Source organism: Oryx dammah, unplaced genomic scaffold, assembly GCF_014754425.2.
Source record: "Oryx dammah isolate SB20612 unplaced genomic scaffold, SCBI_Odam_1.1 HiC_scaffold_3, whole genome shotgun sequence".
Taxonomy (NCBI): Eukaryota; Metazoa; Chordata; class Mammalia; order Artiodactyla; family Bovidae; genus Oryx; species Oryx dammah.
The window spans coordinates 84,383,511-84,408,171 of record NW_024070187.1 but is presented as its reverse complement, the minus strand read 5'-3'; the positions used below and the strand labels follow the sequence as shown (position 1 = coordinate 84,408,171).

General features: G+C 36.3%; 1 protein-coding gene across 1 annotated transcript; it reads left to right on the top strand.

Moving 5' to 3' along the window:
- The first annotated feature begins 1,219 nt into the window (after positions 1 to 1,219).
- LOC120862209 (sulfotransferase 1E1) lies at positions 1,220 to 24,365 on the top strand. The gene is made up of 8 exons (XM_040238333.1): positions 1,220 to 1,328; positions 4,879 to 5,040; positions 9,008 to 9,130; positions 9,928 to 10,028; positions 13,746 to 13,872; positions 16,422 to 16,516; positions 19,389 to 19,569; positions 23,470 to 24,365. Exons 2-8 carry the CDS (start codon positions 4,890 to 4,892, stop codon positions 23,580 to 23,582), a joined length of 891 nt encoding a protein of 296 aa, XP_040094267.1. The 5' UTR covers positions 1,220 to 1,328; positions 4,879 to 4,889; the 3' UTR covers positions 23,583 to 24,365.
- Positions 24,366 to 24,661: the final 296 nt, after the last annotated feature.

Genomic DNA, 24,661 nt, shown 5'->3' with positions numbered 1-24,661 from the left:
CGGAACTAGTCCATTGTTCCATGTCCAGTTCTAACTGTTGCTTCTTGACCTGCATACAAATTCTCAGGAAGCAGGTAAGGTGGTCTGGTATTACCATCTCTTGAAGAACTGGCCACAGTTTGCTGTGATCCACAAAGGCTTTGGAGTAGTCAAAATATTATGTCTGTATATATATATATATATATATATATATATATACTCTATATGATTATTATAACATATTAGCAATATTCCTGGTGTTGTGCAGTATATCCTTGAAGCTAATTTTATAGCTGATAGTTTGTACCACTTAATCCTCTATGCCTATCTTTCCTCTCCCTCTTTCCCTCTCCCCACCGGTAACAGCTAGTTTGTTCTCTCCACCTGCGTGACTGCTTTTGTTGTTGTTGTTATATTCACTGGTTTGTTGTATTTTATAGATTCCACATACAAGTGATGTCATACAGGATTTGCCTTTCTGTCTGACTTATTTTATTTAGCATAGTGTCCTCCAAGTCCATTTTTCTCATTCTCTTATCTAAACTTCAATGCTGTCAATGACTAACTTTACCTGGAAATTCCACACTATATCATTGAGCATGTGATTGGGAGCAGAGATAAGTGAGATTTTAAAAACAGTAATCCAAAGGTGAGTTCTATTACATTATTCCTTTAGCTGTCATCTGTTTTTGATTTTCAGGGTTGCTCAAAAGTTAAAGGCAAAGATTTTTAAACAAAATGTGTTTTCCAAGTGACCTGTTAAGACACAAGCAAGTACTATAAATCCCTTTTTGAAAAGTCTCCCTAAGCTAATCTAGGTCTCCTGATGCAGGGTCATTTTCTTCTCTCTTCTTACTCCTCTAGAGAGTTTAATCTTTCAAAAGTCAACCTCATCCTTTGACTGAGTAAGTGACATTCTCTTACAAATTCTCTTATATTTTGCTCCATCTTGCTTACATTTTTCTTCCTCATCTTTACCTTTACTTCCTTTTCCTCCTTCTCCTTAACCCAGTGATGGCTACTGGCAAATTTAGAAATTTGCCTAAGAACCAAGAATGATAAATAACTGGAGAACCTCTAATATCTGTGTGAATAAACATGACTGTGTGGCTCACTGCACCTGCAGGTATGATTCCATATTTGTTTTACCCCATTGCATCATGAAATCCAGAAAGCCTAGACTCACAAGTTAATCTCCGCCTCCTTCTCTGGTATTCAGAATAAAAACTCACCAGAAACATTCCAAATGCACAATAGTTCTCATCTTTTTTTGCAGCTTGAAACCTGAGTGGGGATTGAAGAAAACTGAATTGGATCACCCAGTTTCTTTCACAGGATCATCTGGACAGGTTTTATCTCTATTATTATTGCTGATATTAATATTTAGATTTTAGATATAGAAAATACAGAATTACTTATTATAAAACTATGTTAGAAAGGAAATATAGAAAATAAAGTTTTTTATCAATATTTTACTTAGTGTAAAGCAAATAATCACTTTGTGATAAAAGATCACTTATCATTAAAAATAATATACTTATATAGTGTTTTGCTGTTTAAATTAAAGAGTTTTAACATAAAATTTAGTATCATAGTTGCCTTGTAAATCCTGCATGTTAAACATGTTCTCTATTTTACTGAAGTGAGAACAAAGCAAGCAGAGTAGAAAAGTTAAAGTGGAGACTTATTTCTAGTCAGATGTTTACTTCTGTGAAATATGTCAGAAGCAATCTATTACTAACAGGGAACTTGCAAATATTACTGTTACTTTTAAGTGAGAGATATTTGACCTTCAAGAGCAGAAATCCAAGTCCTTAGTAAGTAGTTGACAAGGTACACCATTGGCAGGACAGTGGCTCTTTCATCTAGGAATTGTTAGTGGATATTAGAAAACCTGAAGAGATTTGATCTAACAATGAAACAATTGAGTTTAATAAAGATTTTTTAGCATCTATTTTGTGACTCAGTACTATGGTTCAGGATAGAAAAATGTCCAAAAAGATATTCTCTCCTTTCAGCCACTTTGCTCAAATCCAAATTAGGTTGTAGAAGGTGAGGCTGAAGCAAGGCCTTTGCATCTGTACTCATCCTGATATTCAGACTTATCACTGTGCCTGGTAACAGCAGAGGAACTCACAGAGAGTATACTCGCTGAATGAAAGGCAGACTGGGGAGTAGAGGAGGGGAAGGTGGAGAAAGAGAGAAAGAAAGAGGAAGGGAAGAGGAAATACAAAGAAAAGAAGAAACATATTTCTTTCCTCAACTGAATTCATGAATCACAATTCTAATAATTTTTAGTCAGTGTTTCTAGACAATAGCACCCTACACACTCAGTTAGGGAATGAAGTTGACAATTTCGAACTGAACTATGTCTTTTGAGAAAGAAGAAAGCAGCTAGAGGTGAATCTGTACATTACAAGATGAGATAACTCACCAAAAGAAGCTAAACAAAGCAAGGGATTTTATTACATGCCACCTAGTTTAACCCTGAGATTAAAATTGACCATGAAGGGTCAGTCAGAAGTCAGCCAACTGTTTTTGATAATAAATCAGCTACTCCCACTTGACTATAAGCCAATTCTTACAAACCTGGCAGAACACCAAGCAAGTTGTTCATATGAATAAACAAATCAATAGGCAGGACAATGTATGCCTTTTGTACACATTTTTTTTCCCCTAGTGATTATATAAGCAATAAATTTCTATATAAACCATTAAAAATTAAAAACAACGGGCAGTATAAGATGGGAACACTTCAGATATCTTCAATTTATAAATCAATCATAAATTACCTGCTATATATCATTTAGGAAAAAAAACCACTTCTGATGGACAAAATTGACCAAAATGATTAAAATAACCAATAAACTTATGAAACATCAAAACATGAAGTTATAAAATATCTTTGATGTACAGATTTTTAGGGGTTTCCCTGGTGGCTCAGATGGTAAAGAATCTGCCTGCAATGCAGGAGACCCGGGTTCGATCCCTGGAAGATTGCCCTGGAGAAGGGAATGGTTACCACTTTAGTATTCTTGCCTGGGAAATCCCATAGAGAGAGGAGTTTGGCAGGCTGCAGGCATCCCTGATGCTCAGCAGGTAAAGAATCATCCTGCAATGCAGGAGACACAGGAGACCTGGGTTCGATCATGTGTATGAGCATATAACAAGTTATCCTACAGGGTTGGTTTTTTTTTTGTGACAGTGGATAAAAGGGAGGTCCTATCGTGTAAAACAGTTCGCTAGTGGGAAGCTGCTGTATAGCAGAGGGAGCTTAGCTCGGTGCTCTGTGATAACTTAGAGGGGTGAGATGGGGGTCAGGAGGGAGGTTTGAAAAGAAAGGAATGTATGTGTACATATAGCTGGTTCACTTTGTTGTACTGCAGAAACTATGGGCTTTCCTGGTGGCTCAGTGGGAAGGAATCTGCCTGCCAGTGCAAGAGATGTGGGTTTGATCCCTGGGTCAGGAAGATTGGGAAGATCCCAAAGATCCCCTAGAGAAGGAAATGGCAACCTACTCCAGTATTCTTTCCTGGGAAATCTCATGGATAGAGGGGCCTGGAGGGCTACAGACCATGGAGTTGCAAAGAGTTGGACATGGTTTAGCTACTAAACAATAACAACAATCCTGAGGCAGTCTTGTAACTGAATATTGCCCAGTTCTCTGGCATGATGAGCCTCACTTTACTCAGTAATACCTCAAGTCTTAAAAGAAAAATAAAGGAGATCCTGTGAGGGTAATATCAAAGAAGGATAACATTTGTTGAGATGCTATATCACAAACTCAGAATGGAGTAAATTTGCAGAGGAAAAAGGTAATGAGAGAAGTTGAAAGCCAATTAAGGAAAGTTTGTCTAATTAAAAAGTCTAAGGCTTACTCTGAACATGAAATGAGGTATCATGGGATCAGGCACTGTCAATGATAACCATGTTGTTTAACCTTATAATTTTCACACAAGTCACTCAATGAGAGTGTCAACTTTACTGATGAAGTGAGAGAGCAAAGTATAAGTAATGCTAGGGGGTCATTCAAAAATCTTCTGTACCTTCCAGAATCCGTGTCTTAGACATATCCATTACAGTGTCATTATTTTCATCTTTTTAATATACTCACCAAGGATTTTATTTTATTTTTTTCATTGAATGGAACATATTCAGGATCAAAGAAAGCTTTGACTTCGACATCTGGCAATAGCTATCAAATGTGGCCATCAAAATTTATTGTTATTTAATGTATACAGAATTAATTAAAGGGATTCTTTGACAAAATATTGCTGCATTTTCTCAATCTCTTAGTCTTTTTATATGTTTTATCAGTTTTGACAGAGAAATCAAGGCTTTTGTCAATGTAGCACACATTTTGTACATAGTTTTAAAACATGTAACATTTTTGTCCTTTGTACTACTTATTCTTTTATATGTTAGACTTAAGTCGCTTCAGTCGTGTCCGACTCTGTGCGACCCCATAGATGGCTCTGTGCGACCCCATAGACAGCAGCCCATCAGGCTCCCCCATCCCTGGGATTCTCCAGGCAAGAACACTGGAGTGGGTTGCCATTTTCTTCTCCAGTGCATGAAAGTGAAAAGTGAAAGTGAAATCGCTCAGTCATGTCCGACTTTTAGCGACCCCATGGACTGCAGCCTACCAGGCTCCTCCATCCATGGGATTTTCCAGGCAAGAGTACTGGAGTGGGGTGCCATTGCCTTCTCTAGTAATAGGATTAGAAACTCTTAAAGCACCAAGGCTATGTTATACATTTCTTTAATATTATTACCCTATATGTTCAACATATATGAAATGCTAGACACCCAAGAGAAATTTGATGTACAGGACTACTATTAATATTAAAACAACTTAAAGTGCATGTGAAGTGGAAAACATACCTTTTTTTCTTTCAGTGTACCACTCCATGATGAGTTCTTCCAAACCTGCTTATAAAGATTACTTTGGCAGAATCAGTGGAATACCATTGTATAAGAAATTTATCAAGTATTGGCAAGATGTGGAGAAATTTGAGGCAAAACCAGATGACGTTGTCATTGTCACCTATCCCAAATCTGGTAAGTCTCTTTGTTATGTCAGAGTTGTTCCCTTTTCACCTAGAAAAGAAAAATCCACCTTTTCTGTTAAATATTAAGCCATTTCTTCCACATTCATTCTCTGTATTAAATAAGGACAGATTATAAAAGTTCTGGTATATACACAGAAAATGGTGGCATATTATAGCTCTATTTTCTGCATATAAGTTAAATAAGCAGGGTGACAATATACAGCCTTGATTTACTCCTTTTCTACTTGGAACCAGTCTGTTGTTCCATGTCCAGTTCTAACTGTTCCTTTCTGACTTGCATACAGGTTTCTCAAGAGGCAGGTCAGGTGGTCTGGTATTCCCATCTCTTTCAGAATTTTCCACAGTTTATTGTGATCCACACAGTCAAAGGCTTTGGCACGGTCAATAAACCAGAAATAGATGTTTTTCTGGAACTCTCTTGCTCTTTTGATGATCCAATGGATGTTGGCAATTTGATCTCTGGTTCCTCTGCCTTTTCTAAAAACATCTTGAACATCTGGAAGTTCACGGTTGATGTATTGCTAAAGCCTGGCTTGGAGAACTTTGAGCATTACTTTACTAGTGTGTGAGATGAGTGCAATTGTACAGTAGTTTGAGCATTCTTTGGCATTGCCTTTCTTTGGGATTGGAATGAAAACTGACCTTTTCCAGTCCTGTGGCCACTGCTGACTTTTCCAAATTTGCTGGCATATTGAGTGCAGCACTTTCACAGCATCATCTTTCAGGATTTGAAATAACTCCACTGGAATTCCATCACTTCCACTAGCTTTGTTCATAGTGATGCTTTCTAAGGCCCACTTGACTTCACATTCCAGGATGTCTGGCTCTAGGTGAGTGATCACACCATCGTGATTATCTGGGTCATAAATCTCTTTTTTGTACAGTTCTTCTGTGTATTCTTGCCACCTCTTCTTGATATCGTCTGCTTCTGTTAGGTCCAGACCATTCTGTCCTTTATCGAGCCCATCTTTGTGTGAAATGTTCCCTTGGTATGTCTCATTTTCTTGAAGAGATCTCTAGTCTTTCCCATTCTGTTGTTTTCCTCTATTTCTTTGCATTGATCGTTGAGGAAGGCTTTCTTATCTCTCTTTGCTATTCTTTGGAACTCTGCATTCAGATGAGTATATCTTTCCTTTTCTCTTTTGCTTTTCACTTCTCCTTCTCTTCTTTTCACAGCTATTTGTAAGTCCTCCTCAGACAGCCATTTTGCTTTTTTGCATTTCTTTTCCATGAGGATGGTCTTGATCCCTGTACCCTGTACAATGTCACGAACCTCATGAGAAACGCTGGGCTGGAAGAAGCACATGCTGGAATCAAGAGTGCTGGGAGAAATATCAATAATTTCAGATATACACATGACACCACCGTTATGGCAGAAAGTGAAGAGGAACTAAAAAGCCTCTTGATGAAAGTGAAAGAGGAGAGTGAAAAAATTGGCTTAAAGCTCAACATTCAGAAAACTAAGATCATGGCATCTGGTTCCATCACTTCATGGGAAATAGATGAGGAAACAGTGGAGACAGTGTCAGACTTTATTTTTGGGGGCACCAAAATCACTGCAGATAGTGAATGCAGCCATGAAATTAAAAGATGCTTACTCTTGGAAGGTATGTTATGACCAACCTAGATAGCATATTAAAAAGCAGAGATATTACTTGGCCAACAAAGATCTGTCTAGTCAAGGCTATGGTTTTTCCAGTAGTCAAGTATGGATGTGAGTGTTGGACTGTGAAGAAAGCTTAGTGCCGAAGAATTGATGTTTTTGAACTGTGGTGTTGGAGAAGACTCTTGAAAGTCCCTTAGACTGCAAGGAGGTCCAACCAGTCCATCCTAAAGGAGATCAGACCTGGGTGTTCTTTGAAAGACTGATGCTAAAGCTGGAACTCCAATAGTTTGGCCACCTCATGCAAAGAGTTGATTCATTGGAAAAGACCCTGATGTTGAGACACATTGGGGGCAGGAGAAGGTGACGACAGAGGATGAGATGCCTGGATGGCATCACTGACTCGATGGACGTGAATCTGAGTGAACTCCAGGAGTTGGTGATGGACAGGGAGGCCTGGCGTGCTGCAATTCATGGGGTTGCAAAGAGTCTGACACGACTGAGTGACTGAACTGAGCTGAACTGATAGCTCTGTTCTAAAACCACAATCTGTACATATAATTTGAGCAGCACAGTGATAAATGGGTATTGTTGGCCATATAAGAAAGTCAGATAATATAGATGGATGACTATAGAACCATCAGTAAAATTTAAAATTACCCTTCTGTCTTTATGTCCTTGTTGTCATTGCTGTATAGACAAAGTATAAGTATTTTTTGTGGATTTTTTAAAAAATTAGCACTTTTTACTAATCAGTTCCTCTTTCTAAAGTCCATCTCTGAAGCTCTATTCTATATTTTCCTGAAATTAACTTGTTAGCCATAGTCTTACAATCTTAGAACTTTAGAAATTAGAAAGTCCAATCCAGACTTCTTCTCTATCTGGTTGTTCCAATTAGTACTTAAATATGTCAAACGTTTAATATACCTTAGGCTATTCTGACTCTAAAGTGTTCTTCCATTCTCTTTCCTGTCTGGACCAATGTCAGCACAAAACTGAGGACATATGAGTGGTATTTCAGAATCAGTTTCTCTTAACTTCTTCATCTTCCATATTCAATCAATCAATCAGTTTTGCCCTTTTAGTCTCATAGATATGCCTCAGACTCAGTTTCTAGTTTTCTTGTCACCATCTTATGACCCTTCATTCCATTATTGTATTTACTCTGCCACTAGAGGAATTCTTCCAAAACATGATCCTTATAACCTTGTTTTCTTGCTTGATGTATGGCAATGACCTTTAAAATCTTTTAGAAATGACTTGAACTCTAGTATGAATTACAAGGCTTTGTAGGCTTGGTGTCTGCTTGACACTGCATCCTCATCTCCATTCATCCCTTCAAGTAGCCTCTGATTTAGGTTTTATAATCTACATCCATGGAGATGGAAATGGCAACACACTCCAGTATTCTTGCCTGGAGAATCCCTTGGACAGAGGAGCCTAGCAGGCTACATACAGTTCATGGGGTTGCAGAAGAGTCTCAACAGAAGCAATCTACATCCAATTCATTTCTTCACCACTTTACTATTTGTAAATGTCTGGTGATGATTTTAAAAAAAGGAGAGAGAGTTCTTCTGTCTGATAGAGCTCTCTCCTATCTTACACAACTAGTGAATTTCTGCCAATAATGTGTTAAGGCCAAACTCAATTACCATGTTCTCTTAAAGTCATTTCTTTCTTGTGGAAACATTATGGCAACAGCAGAAGCACATAAAGTCCTCCTTTGCTGCTGCTGCTGCTGCAGCTAAGTCGCTTCAATCGTGTCCGACTCTTTGTGACCCCAGAGACGACAGCCTGCCAGGCTGCCCTGTCCCTGGGATTCTCCAGGCAAGAACAGTTCTTTAAATCCCTGTGCCCATCTGTATTACAGCATCTTAAGAAAAATGAAGTGTAATTATTGAGCACTGTTTCTGACTCTTCTGAGGGCCCTTGAATATCACAGGACAAGACCAGACTTATTCTTTTCTATATTCTCTGCACTAGGACTCAACCTGAGGCATAAAAGCTATTGAGAAACCCTGTGGTTGAAAGCTTGCTTATTTTTAGATGTGAAAATTTAGATCCAAATAAGTTATCAGCTTGTACAATATCACAATTCATTTTTGACAAAGTCAAATTTCTATCATAGGTGTAATTTATTACAACTATGTTCATCCTTATTTTTGATGCTATGTTTGGATCCTATAAGAGTAAATATTAGGGGAAATAGTTTTTGTGTCCTGCCATGATTCTGACAGCTTTCAAATACTATTTCATTGGTAGCTTCTTACTTTATCCAACTACAAATACATTGATCCCTGCATTATCAATATGCATTGTCAATGAGAGACTCAGGTGTGTTTAATTTTTTCAGGTACAACGTGGATTAGTGAAATTATATGCATGATTTATGCTAACGGTGATGTGGAAAAGTGCAAAGAAGTCATTTTTAATAGAGTTCCTTACCTGGAATGTAGCACTGATCACTTTATGAATGGTAATACATAAGTTAATTTTAAAAGCTTTACACATATATTTTAATGTGTGGGTGTAAATGGTGCAAGAAAGACTGTATGCAAAATAGTATTTTTTGGCAATAGTATTAAATGGCAGTTAGTATTATGTCGTCTACATAGGGAGGTATGTAATTTAAATCTTGACAGAGTTTATAGTATAGCATATTCCTGGAATAGAGTGAGTGAGGATAGCTCTGACATGCTTTCATCAGAGCCTAGTAATATATGAGAATTATATCTCTCCTTGGGATAGATGCAGTGATACTTTAACCACTAGGGACATATCCATAAATTTTCAAGGATATGCAAAAAGATGTTCATCACAGATTCTTTTATTATTGTAAAAAATTAGAGACAATATAAATATTAATCAATGGAAGGTAAAAATGACATGAAGTCATTAAACATATTATGATATCATATGTCTGTTTTCACTGAAGTGTTGGTATAAAATATTAAGAAAAATGCAGTTATACGATATTAAAAAATTTCATCTGTGTGTCTGGTATTTATATGGCTATGAGTCTGGGCATATAGATATAGTTGTATGGAAGGATGCTTACCAAAATGTTAATAATGATTTTTTTCAAAGTGGGGAAAATTTATTTAATCTATTTTTTTCTGTATGATTTTATTTATATAAACTTCTGTCATAGTAAATGTATAACATTATTATGAACATAATATAGAATGCATAGATGTTTCTATTTTAAAAATCTGTAAAAATCCATACAAATATTTATAATTTTTGAAGTTGTCCAACTTTTTTTTTAATTAGGAGTAAAACAATTAAAAGAGATGATAGCATCTCCTAGAATAGTGAAGACTCACTTGCCTGCTGAGCTTCTTCCAGTCTCATTTTGGGAAAAGAACTGTAAGGTAACACAGTCAAGTGTTCTTAGAACTTCACCCAACTCAAAGAATGTTACAATGATAAAGTTAGGTAATATCCTACATCTTATATACACTTGTTTATTTATTTCTTCACTGAATCTATAAACATTTTAAAAATGTGGATCATAGTATAGTTAGAAAGTCTAGACTTCAATTCTATCTCCAGAGCTGATTCTCAGAAAAACAGATAAACTCTCTAAGCTTTCAGGAAGCTGAAGTTTCCTCATGTGTAAAAGAGGGATAATAATTGCATTTCACATAGAGTTGTTATAAGGATTAGCTAGAATAATGCTTGTGAAGTGCTTAACATAGTACCTAGCATGTTATAAATAATTTACAATGGCTACTTTTATTTGTTATTATTAGTAATTGTAGTCAATGTACTCTTTTTGCAAACTATTGTGCTTGGCCTTGTGAGGCATGCAAATGAGCTAGGCAAGGATAAACCAGACAAAAATGATAGAATGATTATTTATTGAGTGCCTATCATGAGCCAGCAATATAACAAATACACATGTAATCTTTGTCTTCATGGACACATGGTTCACAGGGGAAAGGGATAAATAACAGACACTACAGAAGGTGATATAAATCAAGTAAAGGAAGAATTCTGGCCTAGGTATTGAGGGCAGAGAAGGAACCTTAAAGCAAGTAACATCTCATCTGCTTTGTGAAGGATGCATAAGAATTAGTCTATATAATCTTTGAGGCAACCCAAAGTGGGATGTGAAACCAGTTCAATTTAGCTAGAAGGCTGAGTGCCTGTACTGGTTGGATAGGTGATGGGAGATGAGCTGGGTTTGTTTGTAACAGATATGGAAGCCAACTTATGAAGTTTGGGCTCTACTTTGATGATAATGAGGAGTTACAGCCATATTAAGCTGCTGATTGAGATGATCAGTTTTGCTTTTTAGAAAGAATAATAACATGGAATCCTAAAGTACAGGCCAAACATTGTCTTAGACCACTGATGTTGTTCCTCAAGACCTTACTAGTTTTACTAGGACACACTATGATCCATACTAAACATATGAGATATTAAAGTATTATATGTAGTCATTATTGACAAAAAAGGGATCTATCAGAGTCATGAAGTATTTCTATTTTGTACTGTGATATAACATGGTATATATGACATTTTCTAGAGCTACATAGTGCAAACTTTTGAAGATTCCAATGTTTTTTGTTTGTTTGCTTTTATCATAAGCAATCCTAGAAAGATCACATTACATCCTTTTGAAGTCATACATAAGAGTTCTCTCTTTAATAAATACTATTTATATGTATCTTCTGGGAAATATGTGATTACTATTTTTTCAAGATATTTGGCCAAGTTACTTTTTTTCTTTGAAAAATGGAATGAAGTCTTGGTGTTATCCCTTTACTTGTACATGAAAAGATTCTGTACCTTTACAATAGCTATAGTCTTCAAAAGCCTGCTTATTATCTCAGGGATCATCAAAGAGTAGGAGACCATTGGATGAACCACAACTTGAGTACTTCTGGGGTGATTCACTGGTGGACAAGAAGACAGGTGGATTGAAACTATTGGTAAAAGTGTGTTTGGAGTTTTGAACTAAAAACTTTAAGTGGTTAAAAAAAAAGAGAGAGTGAAAAAAGGAACAAGCTAAAAGCTAAAAGAAGCAATTGAAGTCAGTAAACTTGAGGCTTTGGAGTTGTTGCAGAAGAGATATATCCTTGATAAGAAAGAAAGGATAAAGAAACAAAACTGTCTTGGAAGAAATCATGGTGCTCAAGGGCAAGTCTTCAGAACCTTTAAGGTACCAGACTAGTTTCAAGATTTGGCTACAAATGTTGCTAACTGAACTAAAATAGAGGTAATGACCAAAGACCCCAAGAACCTAGAGAATCTGATGGATCATGTATACAAATACTAAAATTACACAGCATGATGAAAAGCTTTGGAATGGAGAGTAATATTATGAGTCTGATGTTCAAATCTTAAGTTAAAGCAAGGGAGTGACCATAAGTTTAAAAATGGCTTCAGTTAGGAGAAGAATGAATTATTACAGGGTTTTTTCAAGTGTAGGATTTTTAAGACATATTATATCCCAAGTGAATTATGGACAAACTAGAAACTTTGACTTGAGAGAGATGAGGGGAAAGACCTAGATTTTCCTCAAAGGCAGGAAGAGCATGCACAGTAAAAAGTTAGTGTATAGAATCAAATTTTCCAAAATGGAGAGAAGATAAACTAATGGAAGTTTAAGGAAAGAGGGGTTGCTTTTACATTCCCTCTTCACCTTGAAGAATAGGGAACTAAGAGGTACAAACTACTATGTATAAAATAAGCTACAATGATATATTGCACAACACAGGGAATAAAATAAAGCTACAAATGGAGGTAATCTTTAAAAATTAATCACAATGTTATACACCTAAAACATATAATATTGTACATCAACTATAACTCAATAAAAAAAACAGTACATTAGGAAAAAAAAGAAAGCTTCATGTACGACCTGGAGCAAAACTTTAATACAGATTGTATTTTGAGATGCAGAGAATATTCAAGACAGAGGGAACAGTATGAACAAAAAAAGAAATAAAAATGATAAAGCAAATTTGTGGACATATATATATATATATAGTGGCAAAGAGTTCCATTCAGTTTATAAGCAAAAAGGGCTAGGGAAAATTTTAAATAAATGTGGAAAAGTTTCATATGGCCAATGATAGCTTTGTTGAGAAAGAAAGTTGACTTTTTCTGTAGTATTTGGAGCTACTTCTTAGAATATTCAAACAAATTTCTTTAAAATTGTTTGAAAATATAGAAACTTGAGTAAGACAGATTAGTGAGCCTTATCAGATCCACTAAAGAGTGGAAAATCAAGAGCTGCCATAGACCACGGCATGGCTCAGGTGCCTGAAGGAAGAAGTGGAAGACCATAGAGAGGCAGAGTCTACTTGTGCAGGTCTTTTCCTGCAATGCAGAGTTGTTGTTTAGTTGTTAGGTCATGTCTGACTCTTCTGCGACCCCATGGACTGTAGCCTGCCAGGCTCCTCTGTCCGTGAGGTTTCTCAGGCAAGCATCCTGTAGTGGGTTGTCATTTCCTTACTCCAGGGGATTTTCCTGACCCAAGGATCCAACCCCTGACTCCTGCATTGGCAGGCAGATTCTTTACCACTGAGCCACGAGGGAAGCATGGAGTATCAGGGGTCTAAGCATCCCATAAAAATTAGCTTTTCTTCAAGACTGTGAGTAAGAAAATAATAGGACCTTTTTAAAATTGTTATGCAGGATTATTGTGTAGTATAAAAGCCAGAGGACTTTATTTTTGACTGAATGATTTATCAAATCACTTACTCTCATTGATTAATTCTCAACCATGTATTCTGACTCATATTTAGTTTAGTTTCTTCACTTATAATTTGGAGATAATAATCTGCCTCACCCAATTTATATCAATGGAATTTGAGGCTCTCAAATGAAACATGTGAAAATGGCATAAAAATGAAAAGTGAAAACTAACATTGAACAGCAATACAAAAGATGTTGTCATTTCAGTTTATTGAAGGAATTTCCTTTTTTGTAATTTTAATATTTTGTAAATTTTCTAAAGCAAATATATGTTATGTTTACAGTTAAAAACATAAACTTTTTCTTTTTAAATCTTGATGTGACTATATTTGAAAAATAGTAGGTGATTTAATAACTAAGTTTAATTTCATCTTCCTTAGATCATCTATCTTTCCCGGAATGCCAAGGATGTGGTTATTTCTTATTATTTTTTCTTTTTAATGGTGACTGCTAATCCAGATCCTGGTTCTTTTCAAGATTTTGTGGAGAAATTCATGAATGGGGAAGGTATGAAGAGTTTCTTTTTCTGAATTCTTTCAAGGTAAATGATACAAGGCAAATGACATCTTTGGGGATAATTTTTGCTTTCTGTTCTGGTCTGTTATCCTCCCTGGTCCTTAATTAAAACACAGAAGTTCTAGAAGCCCTTGAACCTAGAACAAGCATAGTTTTTCCAGATAGGAATGGCAAAAATCTGGACACTCGAGTACAGTGCCTACAAGTAGGTATATATATGTATACGTGGGTGTCCAATTCTCTTTCATGTCTTGTTATTACAGAGGTACTTCACAGTGTGTGATTATAACTTCACCGAACAAGAAGGAAAAAGATAGAGGAGAGAACTTGTTCATTTGTATTTAACAAAAATTTCAGATAATAAATGAGGCCAGCATTCACAAAGAAGTCTGAATATCTACAAAATTCTTACTCATTCTACCCACTGTACAGTCTGAATAACTCAACCAGATTTCTTAGAATAGTACAAGAGTTACTTGAGCAGAAATTCTAGGAAATTTTGTCTTTTTATTTAACTCCAGACTAAAGCAATAGAGTACTCAGGTTTGAGAAAGAAAGCGTTCAGAATAATCTAGTATTAACTAAAGAAGGCTATTCTGACTCCTTAATAATAAGTGTAAGGAAAAGGATAATAATGTCATTTATATCCCCCAAAATTAATCAGTTCAGTTCAGTTCAGTCGCTCAGTAGTGTCGGACTCTTTGCGACCCCATGAATCGCAGCACGCCAGGTCTCCCTGTCCGTCACCATCTCCCGGAGTGCACTCAGACTCGCGTCCATCGAGTTCATGATGCCATCCAGCCATCTCATCCTCGGTTGTCCCCTTCTCCTCCTGCCCCCAATCCCTCCCAGCATCAGAGCCTTTTCCAATGAGTCAACTCTTCGCATGAGGTGGCCAAAGTACTGGAGTTTCAGCTTTAGCATCATTCTTTCCAAAGAAATCCCAGGGTTGATCTCCTTCAGAATGGACTGGTTGGATCTCCTTGCAGTCCAAGGGACTCTTAATATTGACTCAATAAAAGTGTGGTATATGTGCTTTATGTTTGTGGCTACCTTTGGAAAATTTTATGCTAAAGCACGAATAAATTACATGCCTCAAGATCATCAAAACATGCATTGGAAAACGGATAAAGATAATGCTGTACCTCAGCAAAATAGATGAATAAGATCACTGTAAAAGTCATTTATGACTTTTCTGCAAAGAAACAAACGGGACAAAACAGAAGCAGACCTACCTACAGGTACAGAGAAAAAATTAACAGTTACCATAAAGCTGGATGGCATCACTGACTCGATGGACGTGAGTCTGAGTGAACTCCGGGAGTTGGTGATGGACAGGGAGGCCTGGCGTGCTGCGATTCATGGGGTCGCAAAGAGTCGGACACGACTGAGCTACTGAACTGAACTGAACTGACTGATAAGGGAGAAGGATGGGGGAGGGGCAGAATGATGAAGGGGATTAAGAGTCCAAACTGCTAGCTATAAAATAAATACATCACAGGGAAGTAATGGACAAGACAGGGAATATAGTCATTATTTTATACTAACTTTTGGTGTGTAATGTATTCAAATATTGAATCACTATGTTTACACCTTTGATGTTATTTTAGGTTAACTATAAATAAATAAATAATTGTCAGTAGGTCAAAGAACAAAAGAAATATCCAATGACTTAATGCAAAGCAGAATACTTTGGCTCACACATCATCATTATTACTATGTCAGCTTTTTACTGGGTGAAACACTTGGATACATGTGAGGAAAGATGAGGGAGAGAAAAGAAGAATCCATATTTGGTCATATCACATCACCTCCAAAATCTTCTAACTTTTTAAAGTGAGAATGAAACTAAGGATCCCTAAGAAAGCACCCCTTTACCCTTTAAAGTGCAACAGTGTAAAAAAATTACATAATTATAAATTATTCAGTTACCAAAGCTACTTTTTAAATGGTAAATTTGAGATCTGGACTGCATTCTAATCATAAAAATGTTGATAGTTCTACTACTCAACTCCTTTCATTTACAACACACACACAGAGACACACACACAGAGACACACACACACACACCATTTTCAAAAATACTCTCATAAGTTCTAAATCAAATGGAAAGACTTCCATCACTTTTCCTCTGAGTTATAAACTATGTCATAATAATGAAAGTTGAGATTATATTTCTGTATGTAGATTTTTCAACATATTTCCTGCAGAAATTTGCCTCAGATGGGCAGCTGATCTCTAGTTTTCATTCCATGACCATTTATTTATATTTTTTTTCTCTGAAACCTCATTTTCAAGCTGAGTCTGAGTGTAGAGTTGATGCTATGTCTTCACATTTTTTTAAAATATAAACTTATTTATTTTAATTGAAGGTTAATTATAATATTGTATTGGTTTTGCCATACATCAACATGAATCTGCCGCAGGTATACACGTGTTCCCCATCCTGAACACCCCTCCCTTCTCCCTCCCCGTACCAGCTCCAAGCTGGGCTTAGTGCACCAGCCCCAAGCTCACACTGTTTTTATCTCTGATCTTAGTTCCTTATGGTTCCTGGTATGAACACACAAAATCTTGGTGGGAAAAGAGGAAGAATCCACAAGTGCTATTTCTTTTCTATGAAGACATGAAGGAGGTGAGAAACTCAAAAGACATGGCAACTTCATAATTATCAAAATGTTAGCATTTGACAATAATGTAGATGCAAAATTTTGCCTTCGAATAAATAATGCAGCCACCTCCAAAAGTTACAATAATCCAGATACTCTACTACAGATTGAAGGTAGTGAATAAAAACCTTCTGTAAATGAACACATTTAAACTCAAGTCTCAAAAATGTTACCAAAGATAAAAGTGGAAAGAGTTTGAGTTCTTAAATCAAAGCTATAGCCACACACAACACACACACACACAGATGCAGATGCACAAAAGGGATCACAATGGACAAGGAGAGTTAAATGGTCTCTAAATTCATAGATAATGGAATTATTAGAAAAAGACCATAAAATATACTTCACATGTTTAAAAAAATAAAAGAAGAAATTTAAAATCTTACAAAGAAACAAGAGGTTACTAAAATTGACAAAGCAGATTTGGGTGGAAAAAAAGAGCAGCACACCAGAATTTCTAAAATAACTTCTAAAAATTAAAATTTGAAAAGCAAAAAGATGGCTTCAATAACAGATAAGGCATGGCTACATAGTGAATTAGTCATGTGGTAGATGATGCTGAGGAAAGTCCACAGGATGTACCTCAGTGAGATAAATAGAATACTTTAGAAAGAGTAATGGATATGTAGGATAGAGTAATAACATCTTACATGTATCAAGTCAAACTTCCAGAAGAGAGTAAAGAGAATGCCAGAATAGCAAAATGCCAAAGTATGATGACATCACAATTTCTTAAAAATCTAGTTTTTTTTCTAGCTTCCTTAATAATCAGGGTAATTCAAAATAAAAATGTCTATGAGGTGCTATTTCACACACAGCAGAGTGACAACAATGAGATGTAGTCTGACTGGACTATGCTTAGTTGCTCAGTCATATCTGACTCATTACACACTGTAGCCTGCCAGGCTCTTCTGTCCATGGGGATTCTCCAGGCAAGAATATTGGAGTGGGTTGCCATACTTACTTTCGAGGGATCTTCCCAACACAACCCAGGGATTGAACCCAGGTCTCTCACATTGCAGGCAGATTCTTTACCAGCTGGGCTACAAGGGAAGCCCAGTCGAACTGTAGTCTGACAATAAATACTAGTCAGGATGTGGCTTAGTGAGAAGTAACACACTTCTGGTAAGAGTATAAGAATATACAAACGTTGTGGACAACATGTCACCTAGGGAGGGCAAACGTGTATAACTTAAGGCTCACAAATTCCACTAGTAGATATATGTTTATGAGAAATACTGATGTGTATATTAGTTTATATGCACAGCAATCTCCATAACAGCATTCCACACGACTGTAAAAACAACCCCAATACACATATACTCAGGAATAAATGCATTGTATATACTATTATTCTACAATTAAATACTATATTGCAGTGAAAAGGAATATATTTCAAATGTGCTTGTCAGTTGAGTAAAATCAAGCTATATGTTGTCTAGGGATACATAAATGAGTTTCAAATCTACAGAGTAAAGGCACAGGATTGAGTAGGTCAATTTCAAGACAGCAAGTTTGTTTGTTGTTGTTATTTGTGAAAATTGGAATGGAGAGTGAAAAAAATGAAGTTAGGAACTTGCAAATGGAAGAACTTAGCCAGTTATGAATGTTTTCTTACACGCACTGGGTAGTAGGTAAGGGTGCTGCATTCATATTAATTCTTTAAAGTATATATGTAACATATCAAATAATTTATAAATGAAAGACAAAATACTAGATCTTTTTATTAAGGAATATCTTCTCTAATTTATTATATATATATATTTATTTATTGGCTGTGCTGGGTCTTCATTGCAGCTCAGGCTTTTCCCTAGTTCTGGTGACCACGGGCTACACTACATTGAGGTGGCCAGGCTTCTCATAGCAGTGGCTTCTCTTGTTGAGGATGGGCTCTAGGGCATGTGGGCTCAGTAGTTGCAGTACCCGGGCTCTAGGGCACGTGCTTGATAGCTGTGACGCATGGGTTTATTTGCTCCACGGCAAGTGGGATCTTCTGGATCAGAGATTGAACCCATGTCTCCTGCATTCACAGGTGGATTCTTTACCACTGAGCCACCAGGGAAGCCCTCTTCTCTTATTCTTTATTAGCACCAAGAAAGCAATTGATATCCAGGTCTTGTTCACATCTTTGAGCAATTATTGAAATTCATTTCACAGTAATTCTAGAATTGTTTTGATGAGGACATATTTAAAATAAAATTATGGATATTATTTTAGAAGCAGAATTATTTCTTTATAGAATTTAATGCAGAAAGATTTGAATGAGAAGCAACCATGATTTGTAGTTTGCTATTATATTGCTTAAATTTGTGTTCTATAGCTAGAATATTGAAGACAGTAAATTTAAAAGGCACACGAACAAAATTTATTAGTTAATCCATCCCTTTCACCCTCCCAAATTGTCTCTATCCATTTACTCCCTATTTTGATCAATAATGGCCAGGCTTATGTTTCTTCTCTATTTGCAAAAATGAAGAGCAAAGGAATAAATGTTTTCTCTTGTTTCTGCAATACATCAAGTAAGAGTAAAAGACATTAACCATATATGTAGATATACTATCTTTTTTGTGGAAACAAGTACATAAAAAATGCATGAGAATGCATATATGATACAATAGATTTATATGGAATTTATGGAGCAAAAATAGAGTTATCTTAAATTGGAATAGTCAAGGAAATAATCCCAAAGAAGGTGATACTTAAGCTGAAGTTTGACAGGTAAACTGTTCATTAGAAGCCTACTTTCCAATATCATTGTGGGGAGGAGAGGGGAAGAATGATTTTCTTATTGTGTCCTTTTTTTTTTTTTTCAAAAACAAAATATGTTTTTCTTCCTAGAATATCAGAAAAGAGGTGATGAAATTGTTTGAATTTCTGGGAAGGGAGGCATCAGATGAGCTTGTGGACAAGATTGTAAAGCATACTTCATTCGAGGAGATGAAGAACAATCCATCTACCAATTATACAACAGTGCCAGATGAAATCATGAACCAAAAAGTATCTCCCTTCATGAGAAAAGGTGAGATGCTCATGGTATTCGCCTCCATTGCTACAGGAAGGCCTAAGTTTAAACATTTACAGGCAAACATCTATTAAAGTCTATTCATGCCTGTGGACCCCACTTGTTTTCTTCAGAGCTGTTTCCATATTTGAGTGATCAGTTCTGCAGAAGTATAAAATATTAATACTACTACTAAGAAATTACTATTAGAAACATTACTAATAGTAATTGACTGGTTTTGCAGAAGCATAAAATACTAGTACTATTACTAATAAATTACTATTACATGTTGATTATTTGGTGCATACAACAAATTATATTAAGAACCACCAGCAGTCACCCCAGCTCAGTACTAGCACTAATACCACAGCCTACTACTACTACTAGTAAGTCACTTCAGTTGTGTCCGACTCTGTGCGACTCCTTAGACGGCAGCCCACCAGACTCCGCCATCCCTGGGATTCTCCAGGCAAGAATACTGGAGTGGGTTGCCATTTCCTTCTCCAATGCATGAAAGTGAAAACTGAAAGTGAAGTCGCTCAGTTGTGACCGACTCTTCGCAACCCTATGGACTGCAGCCTACCAGGCTCCTCCGTCCATGGGATTTTCCAGGCAAGAGTACTGGAGTGGGGTGCCATCGCCTTCTCCGATACCACACCCTACTAGCTATTATTTGTTAAGTCTTTATGCCTTGGTGCTACACACATACATTATACAAACTGTAAATTCTATCTTTTTTAAAATTCTAATACAAGAGTTAGGAAAAAACTTCTATTATCTCATTTTGAGATGAGGAAACAACCTTAGAACAGTTAGTCAGCTCTTCCCTAGCTAAGTGGCAGACATTTTTCAAGACTAAATGTCAAATGTCCAAACATCAAATGGTACATATTGAATATGTACAGTTTTCTGTGTGTTAATTATACTTCTATAAAGCTGCTAAAACAGCACTAAGTTTCAAAGCACTAAGCAGAAAATACTGTTCAACTTGGTAAAAATATCAAAATACAATCAGGTGACATCTCCTGGGAGGAGGCATGTACTTGATGAGACACAGTCAGTTCATAAGTACGTAGGTATATAGGATATGGACCTAACAGAAGCAGAAGTTATTAAGAAGAGGTGGCAAGAATACACAGAAGGACCATACAAAAAAGATCTTCACGACCCGGATAATCATGATGGTGTGATCACTCATCTAGAGCCAGACGTCTTGGAATGTGAAGTCAAGTGGGCCTTAGAAAGCATCACTACGAACAAAGCTAGTGGAGGTGATGGAATTCCAGTTGAGCTATTTCAAATCCTGAAAGATGATGCTGTGAAAGTGCTGCCAATATGCCAGCAAATTTGGAAAAGTCAGCAGTGGCCACAGGACTGGAAAAGGTCAGTTTTCATTCCAATTCCAAAGAAAAGCAATGCCAAAGAATACTCAAACTACTGTACAATTGCAATCATCTCACACACTAGTAAAGTAATGCTCAAAATTCTCCAAGCCAGGCTTCAGCAATATGTGAACCATGAACTTCCTGACGTTCAAGCTGGTTTTAGAAAAGGCAGAGGAACAGGAGATCAGATTGCCACCATCCACTGGATCACGGGAAAAGCAAGAGAGTTGAAAAGAAAACATCTATTTCTGCTTTATTGACTATGCCAAAGTCTTTGACTGTGTGGATCACAATAAACTGTGGGAAATTCTGAAAGAGATGTCAATACCAGACCACCTGACCTGCCTCTTGAGAAATCTGTATGCAGGTCAGGAAGGAACAGTTAGAACTAGACATGGAACAACAGACTGGCTCCAAATAGGAAAAGGAGTACGTCAAGGCTGTATATTGTCACCCTGCTTATTTAACTTATATGCAGAGTACATCAGGAGAAACACTGAACTGGAAGAAACACAAGCTGGAATCAAGATTGCCGGGAGAAATATCAATAACCTCAGATATGCAGATGACACCACCCTTATGGCAGAAAGTGAAGAGGAACAAAAAAGCCTCTTGATGAAAATGAAAGAGGAGAGTGAAAAAGTTGGCTTAAAGCTCAACATTCAGAAAACTAAGATCATGGCATCCGGTCCCATCACTTCATGGGAAATAGATGGGGAAACAGTGGAAACAGTGTCAGACTTTTTTGGGCTCCAAAATCACTGCAGATGGTGATTGCAGCCATGAAATTAAAAGACGCTTGCTCCTTGGAAGGAAAGTTATGACCAACCTAGACAGCATATTGAAAAGCAGAGACATTACTTTGCCAACAAAGGTCCGTCTAGTCAAGGCTATGGTTTTTCCAGTAGTCATGTATGAATGCAAGAGTTGGACTGTGAAGAGAGCTGAGAGCCAAAGAATTGATGTTTCTGAACTGTGGTGTTGGAGAAGACTCTTGAGGGTCCCTTGGACTGCAAGGAGATCCAACCAGTCCATTCTGAAGGAGATCAGCCCTGGGTGTTCTTTGGAAGGAATGATGCTAAAGCTGAAACTCCAGTACTTTGGCCACCTCATGCGAAGAGTTGACTCATTGGAAAAGACTCTGATGCTGGGAGGGATTGTGGGCAGGAGGAGAAGGGAACGACTGAGGATGAGATGGCTGGATGGCATCACCGACTCAATGGACGTGAATTCGAGTGAACCCCGGGAGATGGTGATGGACAGGGAGGCCTGGCGTGCTGCAGTTCATGGGGTTGCAGGGTCAGACATGACTAAGTGACTGAAGTGAACTGAACTGATAGGATATGCAAAGTATTGGGACTTCCACTGTTACTTGGATAATCTTCCTTCCGGAAGAAAAAATAATAAAATAAAATAAAAGAATAATCTTCCTCTTGGAACCAAATTGTCAATGATAGGGTTAAGGATTTTTTAAACAATTGTATTAACAAACTTGCAATTGGGTTAAAACAGGGCACCCCTGAAAAAGGAATAACATCGAGATTAAATTTAGGTTACTTATACTCAGATTATCTCAGTTTCTTTCCCCAGAATGTCTTCATATATTTTAAAGATAAAACAATAAACTAAAAATAATTTTCATGCTTGTAAAGTGTTTCATACTATTGAGTCCTCTGACAGAATCTGATTTTCAAGACACATTTTCAATCTTATGATTTTTGGATTATTTCATTGGGAAGGTTTAGAGCTCCTTGGATTAAGAGGACAAGTGAACTACTGATTAATTTAAAGTACTAGTGAGTTCTTCCTTTCAGAGGAGAGTTGTATGTGATGAAAAGCAAAGAAGAGCCTGCTGGACTTCTGTAACAGCACAGGTGGTAAATATTGAGGAGCTTCTCTAACTGTTGGTGGCAGTAAAAATGGGGAGGAGGCAATGGCTATGAAGAAAGTCTGAATATAAACAAAAAATTAGATATTCTGGCCTAAAGACAACAGCCACACTTATGCAATGGATATCTGCATTCAGTTAACCAGGTTATGGAAAATGGTTCAAAGAAAATGCAGTCTGATGGGGAAGAAAATGAATTTATTTTTTAGCTGGATGAATTTGAGATGTTCCTATGAAATACAGGTGGCCACATCAGGTAGGCACTTGGGTATGAAGACATTTTTCTGGACTTTAATGTTATCAACATGAAGATGATATTTAATACCACAGGAGAGGTAAAACATGGATCACAAATATTTCAAAGGAAATTGGAGAAGAAAATTAAGTAGCATAAGAAAGGAAGGTCAGAGAAATAAATGTGCTGGGTTTTTTTTTTGTATGTTTATTTGTTTTATTATTTTTAAACAATCAGGACAAATCCTTGTTTGCACTCTTAAATATATAGTATTTATGGTATATACTTACAATTAAGGGTTGCAAAAATAAAATTTGATTCGGTGTTAATGAAAGTGAAAGATATTAGAAATTTCACTATTCTGACTGGGAGACATAGTGTTTACTGCTTTCTTTTCTTTTCTGTTATAGGAATGGTAGGAGACTGGAAGAATTACTTTACAGTAGCCCTGAATGAGAAATTTGATAAGCACTATGAGGAGCAAATGAAGGGCTCTACACTGAAGTTCCAAACTGAGATCTAGGAAGGGTTTTCTTAACATCTGAGATTAAACAGTTGTTTCATCCTTCCTCACCTTCTTCATTTTAAACTAGTAGAGAATGAATTATACAAAAGATCATGATCAGGTTCACAAGATTATTGAGATCTTAGTATGAAAGAGTAAGAAAGATTTTTTTCTGTGATTATCTCTTTAATATTTTCTTTCCCTTTTTCTTTATCGTAAATATTACACAAAGCTATAATCTATGAGAATGATGTAGGTACACACAAATTGTTCAAGTTGTTAGAGCCTCAGTAAAAATAATCAGACATTCCAAGTTATTTGAGTCTACTTTTTCCCATTTATTAGTATATTTGGTATATAATGAAGGGGTATATGTATATATATATACATATACATATATATGTATATGTACCTTTAAATACATATGGATAAATACATATTAATAACTGTATGTGGAATTTGAAAACCTTGACAAATATAACTGAAAAGAATAAACATGAGTGTATAACTAGATGTATTATTTCTTGGCTGATATTATCTTTCATTCACTGCAAAATGACTTAACTTGGAATTTACCTTAGTTTAGTGTAAATTTTCAGCATTTTCAGAACTGATTTCCAGATGTCTATAAATAATTCCAATGAGTATGATATATGTTTGAATATCTTTAGCTAATTTAAAATAGTTATGCCTTAGGGTTCCTTCTATCCTATACACAATGTAATCAAAGTAAGATCTGTAAACTAAAGTTTTAATGAATGTGAGATATACCAATAAAATAAAACAAAAGCAAAAGCAAAAGAAAATTGTTTTTTATGTAAACAATGTTGTTTTGACTTACGTCTCCTATTTTTCTATATTGTATTGATCATCTTTTTCCTATGGTGTTTTTATTTTAACTGTCAATGCATCCTTTCTCTGAATCAGAAGACACACAAGATTATGAAAAAATCACTGTGGGTCTCCAGCAGAATATAACATTGTTAATTTCTAAACTCTAGGTCAATTGATATATGTTTTCTTATTCTTTGGAGAAAAGACTAGGGATTTCCTAGCCCCTTGTTTAATAATTTTGATTTTTCAGAATCAAAGCTATA